Source organism: Xenia sp. Carnegie-2017, unplaced genomic scaffold (genome assembly GCF_021976095.1).
Source record: "Xenia sp. Carnegie-2017 unplaced genomic scaffold, XeniaSp_v1 HiC_scaffold_13, whole genome shotgun sequence".
NCBI classification, from domain to species: Eukaryota; Metazoa; Cnidaria; class Anthozoa; order Malacalcyonacea; family Xeniidae; genus Xenia; species Xenia sp. Carnegie-2017.
Window position 1 is genome coordinate 4,589,326 of NW_025813436.1, and position 19,343 is coordinate 4,608,668.

A 19,343-nucleotide genomic window follows, 5' to 3' on the forward strand; every position below is an offset into this window, starting at 1 on the left:
GGAGTGAAAGCAACACGTCTCGCGTTTCCTGTATAGGTAATCCAAGTTTTGTAAACAGTATGTAACCTGATGATCCCTCTTTTAATAGAACATTTCTTTTTTTCCGGTTATAACTTGTGAAATGATTGATGATTACCCCTCTTTCACACCTAATTATTCACGCAATCGAAAAAAAATGATTTTCTTAAATCCATATAACAAAATGAGATAATTTCTTTTCCAATAAAATATACAGATGAAAGGAATCTTTCTAATCGCTCTAAGCATCGAATCGCGATGTACTGTGCGGAGTCGGCATGCATAGTGAATCCAAATTACAAATTCTACAGAGCATAAATTACTTTTACATATACATAGATTATATATAATAATATAATATATATTTTTCGTGGAAATCTTTGATGCAAGTTTTGAATAACAAATATGGTTAAGTCAAGAGATGTAGACGCACCGGTGACGTCACATATCAAATAAAAAAGACGACAAGCCCATGACATAGTATTACCTATGTTGCGGGAATAAAATTAGTTTGAATACTTGGAGTAAACTAACATGCTTTATCTGTGACACTTCTATAGGGAAATTCATTGCTACGACATGCAAGAGCTGTTGCAAATTTATGAATGTACTACAGATCAAGAAACGCCCAGAAGGGAACGAAGCATGTTTGTTGCCTGCCGAGTGTGAAGCCTGTCACGCAGGCGCACAATGCATCGGGAAGACGGCTAACTAACGCATTGACGGCACGCTAAAACACAACACTTTCCAAGCGCTTGCTTGATTTCTATTGATAGCATAACACGTTAGAAGAATCGTTTACACACAAACGAGGGATGAAAGAGAAAGTATATACGACGAGCAGTCGCCTTGATAAATTATTCTCCAAATAAATTTTCTCCAAGCACCCAAATTACGTCTTGGCGGAGCTCAACTTGCACACTGAAGTATGGAACCCAAGTTTTCACAATTGCGTGTGGTCTCTGCATAAATGATAAAAATGGATACTCCAGAACAACGCATGGATCACTTGTCCAAGTGAATACATTAAAACCACGTAAACCTTAATTATGTGCATCACAACATCACGACAACATGACGTAAACACATCCACCCAAAGAGGCTCACGTGAACCATACGTAAAGTCCTCACGGGCTCATAGTCACTCTCCTGGCGAGGAGAGAGAAACAGCTATCTTTTGCTCAAACATTTTTGCAGCTTGATAAGGGTAGATTTTTCCAGGCAACAGAGATCGAATTCGAAAGTCTTCTCCGCCACGGTATAGAGGCCCGTCGTTTCGATCACGTCGACGATCTTTTGAAGGAATTCGCTGTCTTCGCAATTCGATATCTGTTCGTGAAGATCGTAGAGTTCCTCGTTAGACACTTCACCGTCACTTCTCGTTTTCAACTCTCTCCTTCAACATGCAATAAGAAATACATGTAAATTAGAAATAGAACTAGCTATGTATATTTGAGAAATAAAAAGTGTTAACTGCGCTTGCACAAGGCTTATGAAAGGAGACCGTACATCCTGTGTCCCAAATGCAGGAGTCGCCATTGCACTATGGTGATAGTCGGGAGCGCACTTTCTTGTACACGTTGTATATACGGATGTCTTAAGGGCGATTCTCAGAAATTGAGCCCGCGTGAAAACATTTTTAAGCTGCGGATAGAATGTGCCATAATCATATCACGCATCACAACTGCCTATGTATCCCCGAGAAGAATAGTAAAACCTTTAACAGCACATGTTTTAAGGTAAAGTTACAGAAAGACACGCTAATTATCCCGTACTTTGTAGAATCTTAACTGTTGTCTACACTTAGAGCAAAGAAGAACAACAGAATTACAGTGTAAATCGCCCAAGAAAGATCGTAGAGAGTAGAGTGGATGGACTACGACCTCGACAAGATGACGTCATAAAGAAAAGAAAACTTAAAAGAAGCTCCGCCATGCGAACACTTACCCGTTTTCCAAAGTATTGGGATTAATCGAGTGACTAGGCTGTGACTTTTCTGAATCGAGAAGCGAATCTTGCGTGCTTTCTTCATGTTGACGAGGGTATTCCCCGTCCACAAGCAACTTTTCTTGGTTTTTTATGGTATTTACATGAGCGCTCTTGATCGCATTTTTCTCCTTGTGTTGACTCGCTTCTTTGGGACCGTTTTTCGTAAAGGGTTGAAATGATCTGAACGCTTTCGACTTGTCCGAGTGTGACGATTTACCACTGGAATGCGGTAAACAGTCATTTTTTGAATTCAAAGGGTGATTGGCCTTCTCTTTCGGATTTTTAGCGAGCGTAGGTGAGATATCTTGTTTGAACGGGGTCGAAATGTCAACCTTCTCCTCGTCGTCGGTAGATAATTGACTAAGAAATTTTCCTATGTTTTTATTTTTGGCTAGAACATTAGACATCAGATCCGAGCCTTCGGTGTTCGCCCAGCTGTCGTTCGATTTACGCCGAATAGTCATCTTTTCGATTCTATCTTTCTTCGTTTTGCCAGACTTCTCCTTTTTCTCGGCACTTCTTCGGCTTTTCTCTGTCCTTTCCCCGCTCTTTTTCTTTATTTTATTGCTCCGTTCGGTCGATTCGGAAGAAGGTTTTTTGTGATCGCCCTCGGCCTTTTGCGATTTTCCCTCCTTGTTCTTCGAGCCATGAGAGTTCTTTGATTTTTGACCATCTGAGTCTTTCCTCTTCTCAGCTTTGTCCGCGCCTTCCTTAGGCGGCAATGCTTTGAATTTAAGTTTCAAATCTTTTATCTCTGTCGTCAAGCTCTGCGTCGTTTCCAAATACGAACTGTTCGAATCAGAATGCGAATGTTTTGTTTTGCCCGCCACGTTCCCGCCATCCTGACTTTTCTTCTTCTTTCTCGGAATACCGTCGGTCGTGTTTTGTTCGTGCAACGGCGACGGACGTTTCATGCCGACGACTGCCGAACTCGCCTTAGGCTTGGAAACTTTAGCTTTCTTCATCTGCCTCTCGTTTTCCGTCACGCCATTTGAGTTACTGCTTGGCTTTTGCGTCATTTCGTTCCTATCTTCACCACGTCCAGAAGCGTGACCGTTATTAATCCCATTGCTGTACGTAAAAATGAACAGAAAAAATGAGAAATCTAAGAAACCGTATTACGTAATTATGTAGTACACAATTGGATTGAACTACATAGGTTAATGACATCACTATGGGATCACAATTGGATTGAACAACATAGGTTAATGACATCACTATGGGATCACAATAGGATTGAACATCATAGGTTGAAGGTATCACTATGGGATCCCAATTGGATTGAACAACATAGGTTGAAGGCATCACTATGGGATCACAATTGGATTGAACAACATAGGTTAATGGTATCCTTATGGGATCACAATTGGATTGAACAACATAGGTTAATGGTATCCCTATGGGATCAAAATTGGATTGAGCAACGTAGGTTAATGGCGTCCCTATAGGATCACAATTGGATTTAATAACATAGGTTAATGGCATCCCTATGGGGCCACAATTGGACTAAACAACCCAGGTTAATGGCATCCCTAAGGGACAGCATGTAGCATAGGTGGGCACCTCAAAGTGATACTGTAGATTGATGGCATCACTTTGGGATGGCATATGAATGAGCCATTTAGGGTGATACTTTAGATTGATGGCATCACTTTGATAATAAAGGATTATAACACAAGTCAAATCAAGGAGATACTATATGTCAACAAAATGTAAAACATTTTAAATTTTACAACAAGGCAGCATCATCACCAAATTACGAAGGTTGTTTAACAAAAGTAAATAACAAAAATGGCAACTACTGCATGACGTGAATAGACACAGGAGGAGGGGGGGATACAAGAGTTTAGCGAACTCAAACCTGGTGGCATTGGCCGAGATAGGGATACCACCACCTTTAATCAACTTCTTCATGAAATCGTCAGCTGGATGGGTAAAGGTGAGAGCCTCCGTACGCACACTTGAGACGGGTGGATAGCCACTTAGGGGTAGGAATAAATCATATGTGAAGTTAACGCGACGTGGCTCATCCTTTGTCTTGAAGCACACTTCAATTTTCAACTCAAAACTTCCATATCCTGATTCATCTACTTTATACGGAGGTTCTTTGACAACTAGAGAAAAAAAGGCACATTGGGTTAGATCGCAATTGCATGATTCAGATTATGAAATGCAGGGCTCCAGTTGTTGAAGATTTTACCATGAAATGTTCATACACTTAAAACATAAAGAGGTTCGTTCTTTATAATTTCATCCATAAAATTTAAGCAAGGCTGGTAAAAGTAATCTTTTGTTTATAAGCACTGGGCAATTCTCCTTTCAAGTGTTTAACAATTCTGTTGTAATTTCTGGCGTGAAGCATGGACAGCACTGAAGAATAGTTATAAAGCATAGGATACTTATTGCTTCTTGAAGTAACTTTATCTGAAAAAAAGCTGCGATAGATTTTTGCCATCCTTCTCAGGGATATAAAGGCAAATGTCCTACGTCATATGGGAAATCCAAAAAAATGAAAGTTTTCCAGTAGGTTTATCAGTAACTAGGAAACACATACAATATACTACTGTAATAATCCTAGTTTAAACTGAAATAGTCAAATTAAACTTATTATAAAATCCTATACAAGTAGTTTTGAATCTTTGTGCATTCAAGTTTTATTTCAGAGCATTGAACTCTATGATATAAATCGAGGAAAATTAGATCACTCAATTAAGAGTAAAATGAGCGATTCTGATTTAACTTCGGTAAGCACTTTCCTAGACCTTCTTCCTCTTATATTTTGACTTCGTATAAATTCTTCATTCATCTATGGATCATGTACAATTTCGTTGCCCAAAAATTCCGCATCGCACATGATCTGACGAGATTGGTTTATATTTAGAGTACATGCAGAAATGTTGTATGGGGGACAAAAAGGATTAATTTCAAACGTGAGAACTGATAAAATATCAAATACCATTCGACACAATGTCATATCTTAGCTTGAACTGTGAAAATTTGGCGGGTGTTTTCGTGAGAAACGGGTCTATAAACGGTCACAATATTAACCCCATGTGAAATTTTGGATGTTCATAATTGCCCCTTATAATCATGAATGGGGAGATACTCGAATTCCCTGAGATCTCAAATTAAATGTTTACACAAGCAAAAGATTTAACTAATGCTCACTTCGCTTTGGTCTTGGGAAGCTTTCATGCAAGTAGAAGGTAACTTTCTCGACGAAATGTGAGACATCCTTTCCTTCGGAACCACGAACGAACACAGTCCAATCGTGGGTAAAGCCTTGTGCAGTTGGTTCGGTTCGACATGCCGCTTTGTGACCAATTTCAAGTTTCACTTGCATACGCATCTCGGCGTATAAACTACAGCATTAGTTGCACACAATTCCTCTCGAAGTTCAAATGCTTGAAGGCAAGGACGTGGCCTTTCAATGAGCCCTCAAGCATCATCCACAAGCGACGTCGCAATGTTGTACGCTCCAAAATCACAACATATTTCTCAATTTCGTAGTTCCATCAGCTCAATACGAAAGTGAATGTTGTGTCTGTAATTTGCAAGTTCAATTGCGCATGCGCGAAGTGTCATACCATATATGGCAGCGAGTGTTATCATGGATTATCGACCCTTCCGACACTCAGTGTGCAGTCATTGCAATTTTGTTGTTACTGTAACAATTATAAGAGGTACTGAGCCGGAGGACCTAGCTGGTGAGAAAACTTAAATATTTTTGGATCGACCGAAGATGAAAGGATTCCAACGATTGTCACTCGAACCAAAAGCAAAACAACAAACGTTACGAAAACACGACCATTGATTCATTATTACCATCTGGCATATCAGGCAATTGCAAACTACCGCTAACCGCTTTTGCGAAAAAAGGAGTATGCTTTCTATGTTATGGTTTTGAACGCATTTGATTTATAAAATCCAAGGGTCAAATGGCGTGTGCGCCAAGAAAACATAAAAATAGACCTCTGTTGACAGAAATTTGTTATCTTCGGCAAATACGTTCTCATGTTTGTTTAAATACGTTCTCGTTACTAACTTTAGCAAACCTGTTTAAAATAAACATCATTAGTTACTATGTATGGCTACATTATCAAATTACTTTGTTTGTGTTTTAATGTGAAAAGCGTCAGCTGGACATTCCGTAGTGGGAAGCAAATCACGTAGTGTTTTTAAACTTTTTTGAAAACAGCAAATGTCCTGGGAACTTATTAGTTATCGGAAGTATTGAATCATTACGTAATAGTACGCGCTATGTTATTACTGTATGAAGTACTATTTGCTGGGAGCATAAGTGTTTTGTTAGGGAACCCATGAACTATAAGTATTTTCTGTATTATTTGTGTAAGTATTTTTTGTATTTGTATTTCCTGATCACAATAAAACACTCAAATATCAACAGAACTATCTTTTGAAAAAAGTACAGCCTTTTTGGAAACTCATGATCAGTCTTTAATACACCTTATTCAACATGGTTTACATTTCATGTCATCGAAGCCTGCATTAGACAACAACACCTCAAATTTCAGGCTTCCTTTGGGCAAAGTTTCCACATTCGTGTGTCTTAAGTCCAGCTTGTGCAGGCTGGGAAATCCTTTGGAAAAATCACCTGGTCTTATGGAAAGATTGTTGTGTGACAGCTTCAAATAACTAAGGCTTTTTGATCTTTGCAATGAATTAGGAATGTGCTGTAGTCTGTTTTCTGAAACATCAACAAAAGTCAAATGCTTCAGTTGGTGCAGATCATTTGGCAGGCTTGTGATTTGATTCTTCCTTAAGCTTAACCATTCCAAAGCTTGAAGATAGGAAAAGTTTTCGGGCAAACCACTCAACAAGTTCTCTCCAACACCAAGTTTGATTAACTTTTTCAGTAAGCATATTTCTTCCGGTAATGCAATCAATTGAACGTTAACGAGCCAAAGCTCAGAGAGGTGATTCAGTTTTCCAATTTCTGAAGGAAGGAATGCTAGATTGTTGTGACTTAATGAAAGTACTATGAGATTCATTAGTTCACCAAATCCAGTGGGTAGCATCGTTAGTTGATTATGGTCAAGCAAAAGGTGTTCGAGATTGGTTAACGACACCAGTTCCCCCGGAGGCATGATTATGTTGTTATCATTTAGCATTAGTACCTTCAGTTTTATCAGCCTGCTGATGGAAGATGGCAAAATAGTCAAATTTTGGTGACTCAAGTTCAAAGATGTGTACCCCATTGTACAGGCAATTTGAACAAGCTTCTCTGCCTTTCTCAGCTCGTCAGACATCACAAGCATGTGCTAGCCAGCCACTTGCCCGAGAAGTTTTACATCATTTCAGTTAAAAGTAATTCACGGAAACGTTACAAATCAGATGGGAAAAAGTTAATTTTACTAGTTAAATTTTCTCAGACAGAAAACAGATCGTTCAGAATGATATTCAACAAATTTGCAGGATACCAGGAATTTCCATGGTGACCACGTGATTCATTTACAAAATGCATAGTTGTGTAAATGATATGTATAATCAAATGGAACATTAATACATGTGGGAAATAAACTAGAGCCAATAATTTCAAATTTTAAAAGCAAAAAGTTTCAAAAGTGAAAAACAGAAACCTACCACTACTCGGTTGTTCACTGTCATTGTCATATTTCCCACTAACTTCTGAACGATTGAAATCCAATCAAGTTGCCAAAAGAATCCAAGATGGCGGTCAAAAGACGACGGTGATCAGTGATCAACTTTATTGTGAAAATGAATCATGTTGAGCGAAACAGCCCAAACAACGACGCAAAAACTAAACTGGAAGAAGCATTTCAGCACTACGATAAAGGAAACGACAGCAATTTCTTTTTGATTGCCGCTCGCGAGAGCCTCGAAGTAGGACAACTCGACGTCTTGTTAACTTTCTTGAACACTCCTAGAAATTGGGGTTTGTTGTGTTTTGCAGCTTGGGATTTAGTGAAAATAATCTTTCAGGTCATTCCCGATGACTGTAGGAACTCCTTTGACTACGGAAAGCACGAGCATTTGCTATATCTTGTCTGTAAATCGGGTAATGCACGAGAAATATGCTTAAGTTTAAATGAACTTTTTACTGATAAACCATCTTTTCCAAAGTTTGAGCTGCTATTGAATCTGATCAGGGAGCCTTTCGGCCGACTGAGAGGGAAAATCAGCATGATACTGACCAACTTCCTCTCGTCCATTCAACAAAATCTGCAAAGTACGGATAGGCCTAGCGACTTCATAGACATTCTCGTAGCAATTTTGAAATTCGTCCGAGTCGTGTTGACGAAAACTCGCGACAAGCTTTTGACTGCGGCAAAATCTCGAGATGACAAAAACGTGGAAAATGCTCTGTTACGATTTCTCGTATACCTTTTGGAATGCCCGATTTCTTTACTCGAGTTGAATATCGATCGGGAGGAATCGCGAGGCGTCGTTTCGACGAAGAGTCACGAAATATCAACCGAAATCGTCGACTCTCTAAGTTTGCTTGAAAATGGAAGTTTGCAACGTCTTTTGGAGTTCGGATTTCGAAAAGAAAAAAAGTTGAAAGAGAGGTGGACGGATGAAGACGATGAAGACGGCGTGGGGAATGATGACTTATCGATAGTCGGGCTGGGTTGTCTTGCATTCTTGATATATATTCTTGGCATAGGTTGCTTCTGTTTACCTCAAGTGACAACGGCAAAGTACGCGTTGGATACAAACATTGTGTACATGAACGCGCTGACTTCGAGCAGGCGAACCGCAGTGCTCTCGAAAGGTCTTTGTTTGCTAGAATCGGTTTTGAACTCGGTCGAGGAGAACACCATCGGCTATGCCTACATAGATGATAAGAATTTCCTGGGCACGGTCGTCAATTTGAGAAATATTATGCTGCATAACGATGAGCAAGTTATAAGGCGAGAGGCTCTGAAAGGATTTCGAAAAATCGTTGATGCCTTAACAATTAGGGGAAAGTACAGGCTGCTTAGGACATTATATCACGGAGAGATCCAATCCGGATTCGCTGAACTGCTAACCCTAATCCTCAAAGAGGAAATCGACAAATCTTTACGAGTGGACGGCGTATCGTGGTTTCTTGGCAGAAGTTTGAGTACTTTCCTTCTTGATGATATCTTTAAGATTTCGCCAAAATCAATGGAATCCGAGTTCGGTATAGTACAAGAGAGCAATAGAGTATTATCCGCGTTGAATCTACTTCGATTCTTGCTGATAAGAGACGCCGAAAACCGAACAGAGATTCGCACTCACTTTACGAGGATCGAAGCGACGTATTTGAAACAGTTAAGAGATGTCGTTCAATTCAGCAAGAAAGGTATAAACGCTTTGATTCGAGAAAACGAGGAAGGTCGTGGGAAGGGTTTGGTTCCAGAAAACAACTCGCACGTGACCGCTTTCGATGTCACTACGGCGGATGGAAGTCACCTGGGCGCAGGTACACCTGCCGAGCATTTGGAGTCGATGAAATCTGCTTATCTGACTTTGGACATTGTCGAGTCTATCTTGGCAAGAATTGGAAAGATATCTTGCGAACAAGCAATCGTTAAGACAAGCAATCGCTAAGATTGCGTCAATGATCTGGCGCGACGGCGCACCTGGGAATGTGACTAGAAAGTATTTATTTTGAGAAATCGGTCATTTTATTGTGCTGCGATTAAATATTAAGATTTCGATAAGAGTTTTTTTTTAAATAAATCATACCACGACGTTACTTCATTCATTATTAATATCGATGCGTCTGTCAATAACATCATTCTTAACCACTGAACTGAATACAACTGGAAGGCTATCTCACGTCAAAACTTGAGCGAGCAATTCCACCAGTCTCAATCTTTTCGCGCACTGCCGGAAAAAAATGGGACTTGACCTCGGGACATGCGTGTTTGAAGGTGAAATATGACTTCACGAGCAAGTACAGTCATGTTTGTCAAAATGTAGCCAATCAGTTATATATTCAGTTCAGTGTTCTTCACCTACGTACGACATTTCAAAATGGTGAATTTACGATCAGATCCGTTAGGGGCAACTGCCGAAATTTTAGTGTACCGTCACCTCCACATGAAAACAATTGACCGCCTGGTTGCAGGCTGACGCGTGGGACGCCTTGGGTGCCGAGTTTAATCAATTGATAATTGCTTCTCCCGTGCTCGTTAGGATATGAGAGAAGCTCTTTATGAGAATGGAGACTCCAAACCTGAAAAAATGCGAAAGATGATTTCGTTTTTTTCTCATTACCTAACAACAGGTCATTGCATAAAACACTGTGTATGTGTGGCGATTTTGGGGAATGGAAGACTTTCAAAATTTTACTTTGTGCACACTGTCTGAAAACTTAAACCGTTTTCATAATAGTGTATGGTAGAGAACAACGCACACCCGTAGAGAATAGGAGCTTATTCTATATTTATGCTTTACTTTAGAACTAAAACATGTTTACTGTGTTCGCATAAGCCAGTGAAAACACGAAAAACATTTTTTATTTTTTATATAACACAATAACAACAATGCGTAACAGATACATTAAAACAAACGCTTTAACTCTAGTCATTCCTCTATAATCAATCCAGATCGATTTGATCGGTTGAGCTCAGATCGGTTTGCACAAGCTAACGCAAACTCAGCTATGCACCAATCGGAGCGCGCGTTTTATTGTTTTTATTTTACAATAAAAACTAAAACATGCTGAGGTTTGCATTGAGGGGCAGTGAAATAATTATTAATGGTAAAATACTAATCAAAAATTTAAGTCACCGTTCTTGATTAATCAGTAAAATAATAATCCATCAAGAACGGTGACGTAAATTTTTCTGCCTTCAAAAAAGGAAGGGAGGTAATTTTTGGGGGAGAGGGGGAGCTGAATACCAACAATAAGTGTTTCGTTGGCAATTGTTCACATACTGTCAATATGTGTAAAGGAAATCGCACAAAAAAAGCATAATAACGTAAGCTTTTTCAAGTTAAAGATTGGGAAAGTTTATAACCCAAACAAAACCAACAATAAACCAGACATCATCCGACATCTTTTCCTTGTTATTTCGTTGTGTAGATTACAAGGTACGGCAAACTATAACCCAGAGTTCAACAGGTTTTAAAACCTAGAGATGAGGGGCCGGTTGTACGAAGCCTCGATAAGGAGAGCTAATTCATTCGAGAGCAAATTTTTTCAAATGTCTAAAAAACCTTTTATAAATGCAAAATATAAAATTTGAACTGAGCAATCGCTGAAATAAAATTTTGCTTCTAAGATTAAATTTCTTTGTTGTAACGAAAACATAAACACTTTTTTTACAAGTTTGAAAATTTTACCATCCAAAAGGAGAGCGCTATCCAAGCTTAGTGCAACCGTCTCCCGTGTTCACCAAGTTATGACAACAATAATTGATGGTAAATGACATTTGACAGTAAATGACAACAAGAAAGACGCTTGCCTTAATGTCCCCATCTAAGGATCCCGTTACGAAGAACTCCCCGCTTTCGTCAACTGCGATACTTTTGACGTCACTGTCATGCGCAGTAAACGTTTGCATGTGTTGTCGTTGTCTTAAATCAAATATACCTTGGCGAATGTTAAGAACGAAAACTTCACTGTCACTGAAAAATTCTCGATGTTAAAATATGTCTCATTTACTCGAGATAGTTGCCACTGTTTAAGACAAGTGACAAACCCCTGTAAGCGGCAAAAAGGATACAAACATCACCCTTGCGACCCCCAGATAGTAATAATCTTTTACACGGAACGTAAGCGACACAAAGGGATCCACTTTCGTGACAGTTGAAACCTAAACATTGAAAATTTTATTGTACAATATCTCTAGATTTGTTCATTCATCACTACCTACACTGACACATATTATCTTTGTTTATATTTTAAGTAGTGTAAAGACAGTTCTTGTTCTCTGTTGTTCATTCATCACTATCTACACTGACAAACGTTATCTTAGTTTATATTTTAGGTAGTGTAAAAATAGTTCTTGAGCTATGTTGTTCATTCATCACTACCAACATTGACACACGTTATCTTAGTTTATATTTTAGGTAGTGTAAAGACTGTTCTCGTTCTCTGTTGTTCATTCATCACTACCTACACTGACACACGTTATCTTAGTTTATATTTGAGACAATTCTTGTTCTCTGTTGTTTATTCATCACTACCTACACTGACACATGTTATCTTAGTTTATATTTGAGACAATTCTCGTTCTCTGTTGTTTATTCATCACTACCTACACTGACACATGTTATCTTAGTTTATATTTGAAACAATTCTTGTTCTCCGTTGTTTATTCATTACTACCTACACTGACAAATGTTATCTTAGTTTATATTTGAGACAATTCTTGTACTCTGTTGTTTATTCATCACTCACATTGACAAATGTTATCTTAGATTATATTATACAGCCTGAAGTCTGTTCTCGTTCTTTGTTTTTAAAAACCGTTCCACACAGTTCGGAGACACTACTTCTCTCAGTGCATTGAGACAGTTAAGAATTACATACCATGTACTAAAGAAGATGCTTGTGGTAGAAGTGTATCCCAAAGACAGGCATTGCTAAAAAAGAAAGCAATGAATACGTAAGACCTTGAATCTGCTCCTGAAGATAAACGTGTATAATTTCGCCAAGGTGAACTATAGTGTGGCTACCGTATGATTTGCCACTTTGGACGGAATGGGGAGCAGGAAGTGACGTTTGAAAGGGTGTTGTTGTTTAGTTAGAGTAAAAGACAAATTGTTGTTGTTGAATGTTGCACGTGGGACCAAACGGTCCTTAACGTAACTTGAAAATAATAATTTGTAATTTGGTATATTTCATTAAATTGTTTATTCCCAAGTTGTATGACAACTTGATAGTAACATATAGAATAAAACATATTTAATATTTAACATTATTAAACATTTAACATATTTAAGATATTTAAGAATAAAACACGAAACTACTCACTTTCCGTCACTCGAGTATCCTGCCGTGGCGAGGAGGCTTGTGGATCCAAGGAAAGCAAAATCGTTGCCTTGTTTGTTGTGGCATTTCAAAGTCTAAACGATACAAAAATAAAACATAAAAATTTAACTAAGACCACCATGGAAGTCCGTCGATAAATACGTAAATAAAGCGCGGGAAACCTTTCAGCAAACATATCATATGCTGTACATGCTTTAAGGCAGTATTCTTATTTCCGTGCAAGTAAAAATATACGTCGTTAAAAATCGTTTTTCATTTGATTCGTGTTTTTGCTCGACAAATATAAAACCAGATTTCCGTGCAAGTAAAAATATACGTCGTTAAAAAACGTTTTCCATTTGATTCGTGTTTTCGCTCGACAAATATAAAACAAGAAAGCTGAAGTCTGTTTTAGTTACTCGGAACGTTCATCAATTCTCGTTAGGGAGCGAAAAAGTTGGGTCAATGGCCAACATGAAATCGAAGAGATAATAGAGATAGCAACAGAGGCGTAGCTAGAACGTTAATTGAGGGGGGTGGTGTATATTTATATATTCAGTTGTGTCCTACTGATTTCTTTTGAAATTTTATTTACTCCCCCCCCCCCAATTAACGTTCTCGCTACGCCTCTGGATAGCAATCATAGACATTGAAAATAATTTTAAAAATCAGTCTTTAGTTCTTTATAATTTTGTACGGAAGCTGAATCACTTCGTCAAACTCATGTGTTTCTTGAAACCCAGAGGAGGAAAAAGGGCCTGGGAACGAGATCACCACTTACTGTAATAGCTGCAGTTCGCGATGTGTTCATACACTGATGGAGAGAAAGCTGTCCACCGAAATCGATTACGCCAAACTACGTAAAATGAAAAGAAAAGATACACGATTTAAAAATTTCATGAACGAATACTTCATTAATCGGTTCCGTACGCTTGTATTGGTGAGAGAAACAATTCGTTTTCCTGTTCGCAGCAAGTCGTACAAAGAGCAGTTTTCTCGAAACGATTTACGCATGTACATAATATTGTATGTTGCAACAGTTACCGAAATTGTTATCACCAAGTTTTAAAAGATGTAGAGTTCAACACATATTCAGACGAAGTTCAAAACCAACAAATATTACGAATAGAAAAGAAAACGTTTGAACAACAAGCCTATGATCAATAAGATTTCGATAAATAAAAAAAATGTAGCCACACGAAGCAGAAATTAAACACAAGCATTTCACCTTTCCACCGTGTTGACTAAAATGAACTTTCGTGACGCGTTGATATTTCCCGCTTTCGCGATACGTCGCTATCTCATGCTCGTGCCCAAGCTCCCAGATGCGCAGACTTCCATCGTGGCCGCCGGCTAAATCTGCCAATTCAAGAGAGTGAAATATCAAAAATCTTCATCATTTCAAATCTTCATCAAATCGGGAAACACAACTCCGTAAATTTTCATTCCGGGGGATGATTTAGATAAACTGAGTGAAGGCAGGGGTGCGGGGGGGGATTCACCTCAGTCGATACGTACAATAAGGCAAGTTGGGATGTTCTTCGAGTCTTTTGATACCGGAAACATTCCTTCTGAACATCTGAAAAAAACAGCACTACATCGTTACAAAGAGACGACAATTGTCGACGTTGCAATACAAACACCAGCATGGCGAAATGTGCATTTTCAGTTTACTAGATTCGGTTTGATGAGCAAAGAATCTCCCACCCGCGTTATAATCGAACAACTTGCAACACACAAATCAGCGAAAGTCTGAAAGAACGCTTTGGGTTTAAATGGCAAAGGTCGCATTATGTGTGTGTGGGGTACCAAACCTTTCCAGAGCACCGAGCTTTGAGAATGTATGCGACTTTCTAGCCCTTGAACTCGATGAGAACATACGAAATGTAAGAGCTGTTAAACCCTCCGTATTTCTTATTTACGACGAATAAATATCACTCGGTGTGACCATATGTGCAAATTTTTTTAAAAGATTAGGTCTGATGAGCTTATACACTCTCCCCTGTTCTGAACGTTGCAACTATATAAAGGTGGGAGAGCTCGTCAAACAAAATCTGGTGGAAAAAATTGCGCGTACGGCCACACTATATCAACTGTTCTCGTACCACAGATGAGGCGACCCCAGATTGAGCAGATATTCCAATATTATGGTCGACGGGTTTTGCCGTATCTGTTCCAGTGTAGACCATGGTGTATTCTTCTTGGTCACTACAGATTATAATAAAAGACAATTGGATTCCACAGAGAAGAAATCTACGGTCACCGTTCAACTATCTATTGTAAGGCAAGCATGCCATTTAATTCATAAACATCATCGTATACCCTACTGGATTTCAATCTTAATTCCAAGTGCCCATTAGATTGATTTATAATTCGCCTACTTGAAGTATTGATAGTTACCTTTTTCTGTTCTCAGAATCGGAGATAAATTCGTCAACGTAAAATGCGCGCGGCATTTTCATCGCGTTCGAAATATCCAATTCATGCACGTCACGCATCGTTGCCACGACAACACGCATCGCCATCGTCTTGCTGACGCAAAACGAGTTGATCGCCTCGCTGTCTTTGTATAAAACTGTCGCTTCGTTCTCGTCTGTGCGTTCTTCGTCGACCTGTAACGCACCGCATTGTTTAAAGTACTCAAAAATAAATAAGATTCTTCATGAAACTAAAGTTCATTCACACATGTGTCAGTTGTGTTGGGCGCAGAAGCAGCTAAATTAAAAAACCTGGTACAATGTTCGTACAATTCTAAAGTAGTTGTAAGAACTTTCAAGTAAGGACTTTCAAGTAAGGACTTTCAAGTAAGGACTTTCAAGTAAGGACTTTCAAGTAAGGACTTTCAAGTAAGGACTTTCAAGTAAGGACTTTCAAGTAAGGACTTTCAAGTAAGGACTTTCAAGTAAGGACTTTCAAGTAAGGACTTTCAAGTAAGGACTTTCAAGTAAGGACTTTCAAGTAAGAACTTTCAAGTAAGGACTTTCAAGTAAGGACTTTCAAGTAAGGACTTTCAAGTAAGGACTTTCAAGTAAGGACTTTCAAGTAAGGACTTTCAAGTAAGGACTTTCAAGGACACATTTTGAAAAACTTATAAACCAGGAAGAGGTTGAATTGCACACAATACACATCTAAATTAAGAAAACATCAAAAGAACTGTTTCTAATGAATCGAGTAAAGGGTCTGTTTTCACATGACTTGAAAGCTGCCATGTTAGTTGGTCGCTTCGAAATTCTGACATCAACCCTTTAGCAAACGAGTTACTTTTTTGCAATAAAGGGTTAAGATACAATTCCAACTCTAAATTTGACAAGAAATTTGAGCGATGACATGTTTACGAAATTTCGATCGAAAAAATTTGAATTCAAGCACTTTCAAGCACATCTTAATAAATTCAAGTGTATTCAAGACCTCGAATTTTACAATTGAAATTCAAGGACATCGAAAGAGATTCGAGTTTCGTACGAACCTGCTTGTAACACAAGTTTGTAAAGACCTTACATGAAGTACCCGACTCGACACATTTACAACCCAGTGCGGAGTTGTAGCAGTTGACAACGACCAAAACGCCAAACAGCTAAAGTGGGTGTTTGGTTTCCCAACAATCGTATTTTCGGCGACAGGTATTGTTTTAAGAATTTGATATAGTTGAAAAAGTAGTGAGAAAAGTTTGAAAGATTTATTTGTAAAACACTTCGTAAAGTGATTGGGTTTAGAGCATCATCACATGTTCGGAAATGTTGGAGGTGAAGTTCAGTAGAGTCTCGAGGTCTGTTGGTGTTCACCGACATTTCGACAACCTTATCAACACCACCACCAACAGTCCTTCTAGGAACTCCGCTGACCTGCACGATCTACATCTACAAATATAAACTTCTTTGGCAACTGTTACTGTTGGAGCATTCGGGCATTTTCGAAAAGGCGAAACGACGATTTCGGGGAATGGATAGTGGGGAGTACCGGGAGTATATATGATCAAATACACTTACAACGCCAGCGTGTTGTTCCGTCTTGAGACTATTTCTGGGGAAGGCAAAATCGAGGAACACTTTTTGCAATTGTTCTTTCGTCACCAAAGTATGCCATAATCGTTTTGCAGGAATCGCTGTCGAGCTCGTCGACCTAAAGCAAGAATCGAATCGTGGCAAAAAGGGAGGAAGATGGACAAAGATGGACAAGTTCGGAGAAGGGGGTATTTTATTGACCAGTCGAACCACGCAATTTCACATTTCTCCCAAACTTTCCCGCGTGTTGACATAACGCTACAGAAACTCGGAAAACGTTTTCTATTTCATAAATGTAAGATCTCATAGAACTCAATGACTTTGCGGAGAGCGAAAGATTTTCGCTTCATTTTTCATAAACCGTTAAACATGCATCACACGCAACTACAGAATTTCGGCTAAGTCAGGCAATAAAGCTAATAATCTCAAATTTTCATACCAAGATCAAACTTGTGCAGGCGGTTTACCACACTGTTCACGGCACTTGTTTTCCGACCGCGAAAAGGGGAAACATGCAAAACCATTACCCATTCACGTGAAGACAACGTGACCGCAACAATGATTTAGAACCCAATCCCCCAGACGTCTAACTAACGTGTAGGACGCCATCTTGAAAGGTGGCAAATGTAAAACGCAAAATGAAAAACAAGCTAAAAGAAAGTTTTAAAACCAATCTTATCAAACATTTTAAAAACTAAACCTCGACTACTAACTTTGCAGCTGTACATCAATTCAGGAAAAGCAGCGATTAGTCGTAAATATCGTCAGTTTTGCTATCTTTCAAGATGGCGGCTTGCCTCGCTCGTAGCTATAGAATTTTGACGGCGTCAGATATCTAGGAGATTGGATTCTAGGTCACTGGACCGCAAGATTACCTGAATGGTGTATTGTTGGGATCGATGAGAGCTTTGTATTTTATCAACGTGGGTCCACCGCGAGGAAAGTCATCTTTATCGACACAATGTAAGGGAATGTAGTCATCCGCTGGACGATCACATTTCTTCAACTTGTCATAGAAAACTTGTTTCCAGTGATCCAACATTTTCACAGCCGAATGCAGGAGAGGCGAGACCATTGGCAAGTCTGAAAATGAAAAATTTTACTCAATCCCCGGAGCTTTGCAATAACATCCCGGGGGGGCGCATGCCCGGGGTGCCATCAAATTTGCCGTGAGCGCTATTCCACAACGTGGCAACGCGTTTCATAGCCAACCTGTAACCTCCAGACCAACATCTGCAAGGAAACGATGCAAATCGAGACAGATTGAAGCACTGATGGCGTAGTTCATTAGGGTCCAACTGAAGGAGTTAAGATCAAGATGATCACGTGGTTTTTCCCTTTTCTTCTTCACTCCGGAGGCGACTATTCCATCCTCCTCTTCATCCTCGGAATCCGAAGACGCCATGTCGCTATCGTAATGAGACAATGTGGTCGTTCCCTCGTTTGGCTAAAAGATAGAATATCGTGAAAAGCTGTTTACCGCCGGTGAACATGAAAAACAAGCTTCGAAAATTGAGCAGGAGTAGATACGCAAGCAGTAAAAAAGAACCGCACCAAAGCATGAAAATAGCTGAACAAAGTAGCAATAGGACAAACTGCCGAAACATAAAATATAAGTTGCACAACATACAAATAACAATGTACTCAATAACTAGTTGTTCTTCTTCTTGCGTTAATTACAGCTTTGCACCAGTTTGCTCGCCGTCGATGAAGTTAAAAAATCTTCCGCGCGGATGACAAACATAACTATCCGATATCATTAGCCCGAAGAGTTCTTTTTGACTACATATGTACCATGCCCTCCTCTCACTAGCCCGAAGAGTTCTTTTTGACTACATATGTACCATGCCCTCCTCTCACTAGCCTGAAGAGTTCTTTTTGACTACATATGTACCATGTCCTCTTCTCACTAGCCTGAAGAGTTCTTTTTGACTACATATGTACCATGTCCTCCTCTCACTAGCCTAAAGAGTTCTTTTTGACTACATATGTACCATGTCCTCCTCTCACTAGCCCGAAGAGTTCTTTTGACTACATATGTACCATGCCCTCCTCTCACTAGCCCGAAGAGTTCTTTTTGACTACATATGAACCATGTCCTCCTCTCACTAGCCTGAAGAGTTCTTTTTGACTACATATGTACCATGCCCTCCTCTCACTAGCCTGAAGAGTTCTTTTTGACTACATATGTACCATGTCCTCCTCTCACTAGCCTGAAGAGTTCTTTTTGACTACATATGTACCATGCCCTCCTCTCACTAGCCTGAAGAGTTCTTTTTGACTACATATGTATCATGTCCTCCTCTCACTAGCCTGAAGAGTTCTTTTTGACTACATATGTATCATATCCTCCTCTCACTAGCCCGAAGAGTTCTTATTGACTACATATGTACCATGTC

The 19,343-nt window shown here is 39.2% G+C and overlaps 4 protein-coding genes across 6 annotated transcripts in view; 1 reads left to right on the forward strand and 3 right to left on the reverse strand.

Annotated features, from left to right (window-relative positions):
* Positions 1 to 195: 195 nt before the first annotated feature.
* Positions 196 to 5,552, reverse strand: LOC124450999 (protein AF-9-like). The gene is made up of 4 exons (XM_047001647.1): positions 5,176 to 5,552; positions 3,869 to 4,121; positions 1,966 to 3,078; positions 196 to 1,414 (listed from the first exon to the last, which is right to left on the reverse strand). The coding sequence occupies exons 1-4, from the start codon at positions 5,354 to 5,356 to the stop codon at positions 1,189 to 1,191; spliced, it is 1,773 nt and encodes a 590-aa protein (XP_046857603.1). The 5' UTR covers positions 5,357 to 5,552; the 3' UTR covers positions 196 to 1,188.
* Positions 5,553 to 6,441: 889 nt separating this feature from the next.
* Positions 6,442 to 7,711, reverse strand: LOC124451081 (leucine-rich repeat-containing protein 1-like). The gene has a single exon (XM_047001716.1). The coding sequence runs from the start codon at positions 7,284 to 7,286 to the stop codon at positions 6,480 to 6,482; it is 807 nt and encodes a 268-aa protein (XP_046857672.1). The 5' UTR covers positions 7,287 to 7,711; the 3' UTR covers positions 6,442 to 6,479.
* On the forward strand, positions 7,679 to 9,715 carry LOC124450969 (glomulin-like). Of its 2 annotated transcripts, XM_047001627.1 has the most exons (2): positions 7,679 to 7,872; positions 7,943 to 9,715. In XM_047001627.1, the coding sequence occupies exon 2, from the start codon at positions 8,173 to 8,175 to the stop codon at positions 9,565 to 9,567; it is 1,395 nt and encodes a 464-aa protein (XP_046857583.1). In that variant the 5' UTR covers positions 7,679 to 7,872; positions 7,943 to 8,172; the 3' UTR covers positions 9,568 to 9,715. The 2 variants fall into 2 exon arrangements, with proteins under 2 accessions (XP_046857583.1, XP_046857580.1); XM_047001624.1 differs by having other exon boundaries at positions 7,693 to 9,715.
* Positions 9,622 to 19,343, reverse strand: part of LOC124450955 (dmX-like protein 1) — a 31,117-nt gene continuing 21,395 nt past the window's right edge. For both annotated transcript variants that reach the window (XM_047001621.1, XM_047001612.1), the window contains exons 25-37: positions 18,157 to 18,391; positions 17,820 to 18,027; positions 16,930 to 17,062; positions 15,344 to 15,555; positions 15,049 to 15,151; positions 14,462 to 14,522; positions 14,172 to 14,302; positions 13,725 to 13,799; positions 12,947 to 13,038; positions 12,503 to 12,555; positions 11,694 to 11,783; positions 11,433 to 11,560; positions 9,622 to 10,198 (exon numbers count right to left, since the gene is read on the reverse strand). In XM_047001621.1, coding sequence (XP_046857577.1) covers positions 9,992 to 10,198; positions 11,433 to 11,560; positions 11,694 to 11,783; positions 12,503 to 12,555; positions 12,947 to 13,038; positions 13,725 to 13,799; positions 14,172 to 14,302; positions 14,462 to 14,522; positions 15,049 to 15,151; positions 15,344 to 15,555; positions 16,930 to 17,062; positions 17,820 to 18,027; positions 18,157 to 18,391 — 1,728 coding nt within the window. In that variant the 3' untranslated portion in view covers positions 9,622 to 9,991. The remainder of the gene's footprint in view (positions 10,199 to 11,432; positions 11,561 to 11,693; positions 11,784 to 12,502; positions 12,556 to 12,946; positions 13,039 to 13,724; positions 13,800 to 14,171; positions 14,303 to 14,461; positions 14,523 to 15,048; positions 15,152 to 15,343; positions 15,556 to 16,929; positions 17,063 to 17,819; positions 18,028 to 18,156; positions 18,392 to 19,343) is intronic.

What these genes read in the sequence shown, in the direction of transcription:
- LOC124450969 (XM_047001624.1), top strand. Translation starts at nt 7,747, where the DNA reads ATGAATCATGTTGAGCGAAACAGCCCAAACAACGACGCAAAAACTAAA.
- LOC124450999 (XM_047001647.1), bottom strand. Translation starts at nt 5,356, where the DNA reads ATGCGTATGCAAGTGAAACTTGAAATTGGTCACAAAGCGGCATGTCGA. An exon ending in ATCTCGGCCAATGCCACCAG is followed by an intron (nt 3,079 to 3,868) that starts GTTTGAGTTCGC and finishes TTTTACGTACAG; the next exon opens with CAATGGGATTAATAACGGTC. An exon ending in CCCAATACTTTGGAAAACGG is followed by an intron (nt 1,415 to 1,965) that starts GTAAGTGTTCGC and finishes TGCATGTTGAAG; the next exon opens with GAGAGAGTTGAAAACGAGAA.
- LOC124451081 (XM_047001716.1), bottom strand. Translation starts at nt 7,286, where the DNA reads ATGCTTGTGATGTCTGACGAGCTGAGAAAGGCAGAGAAGCTTGTTCAA.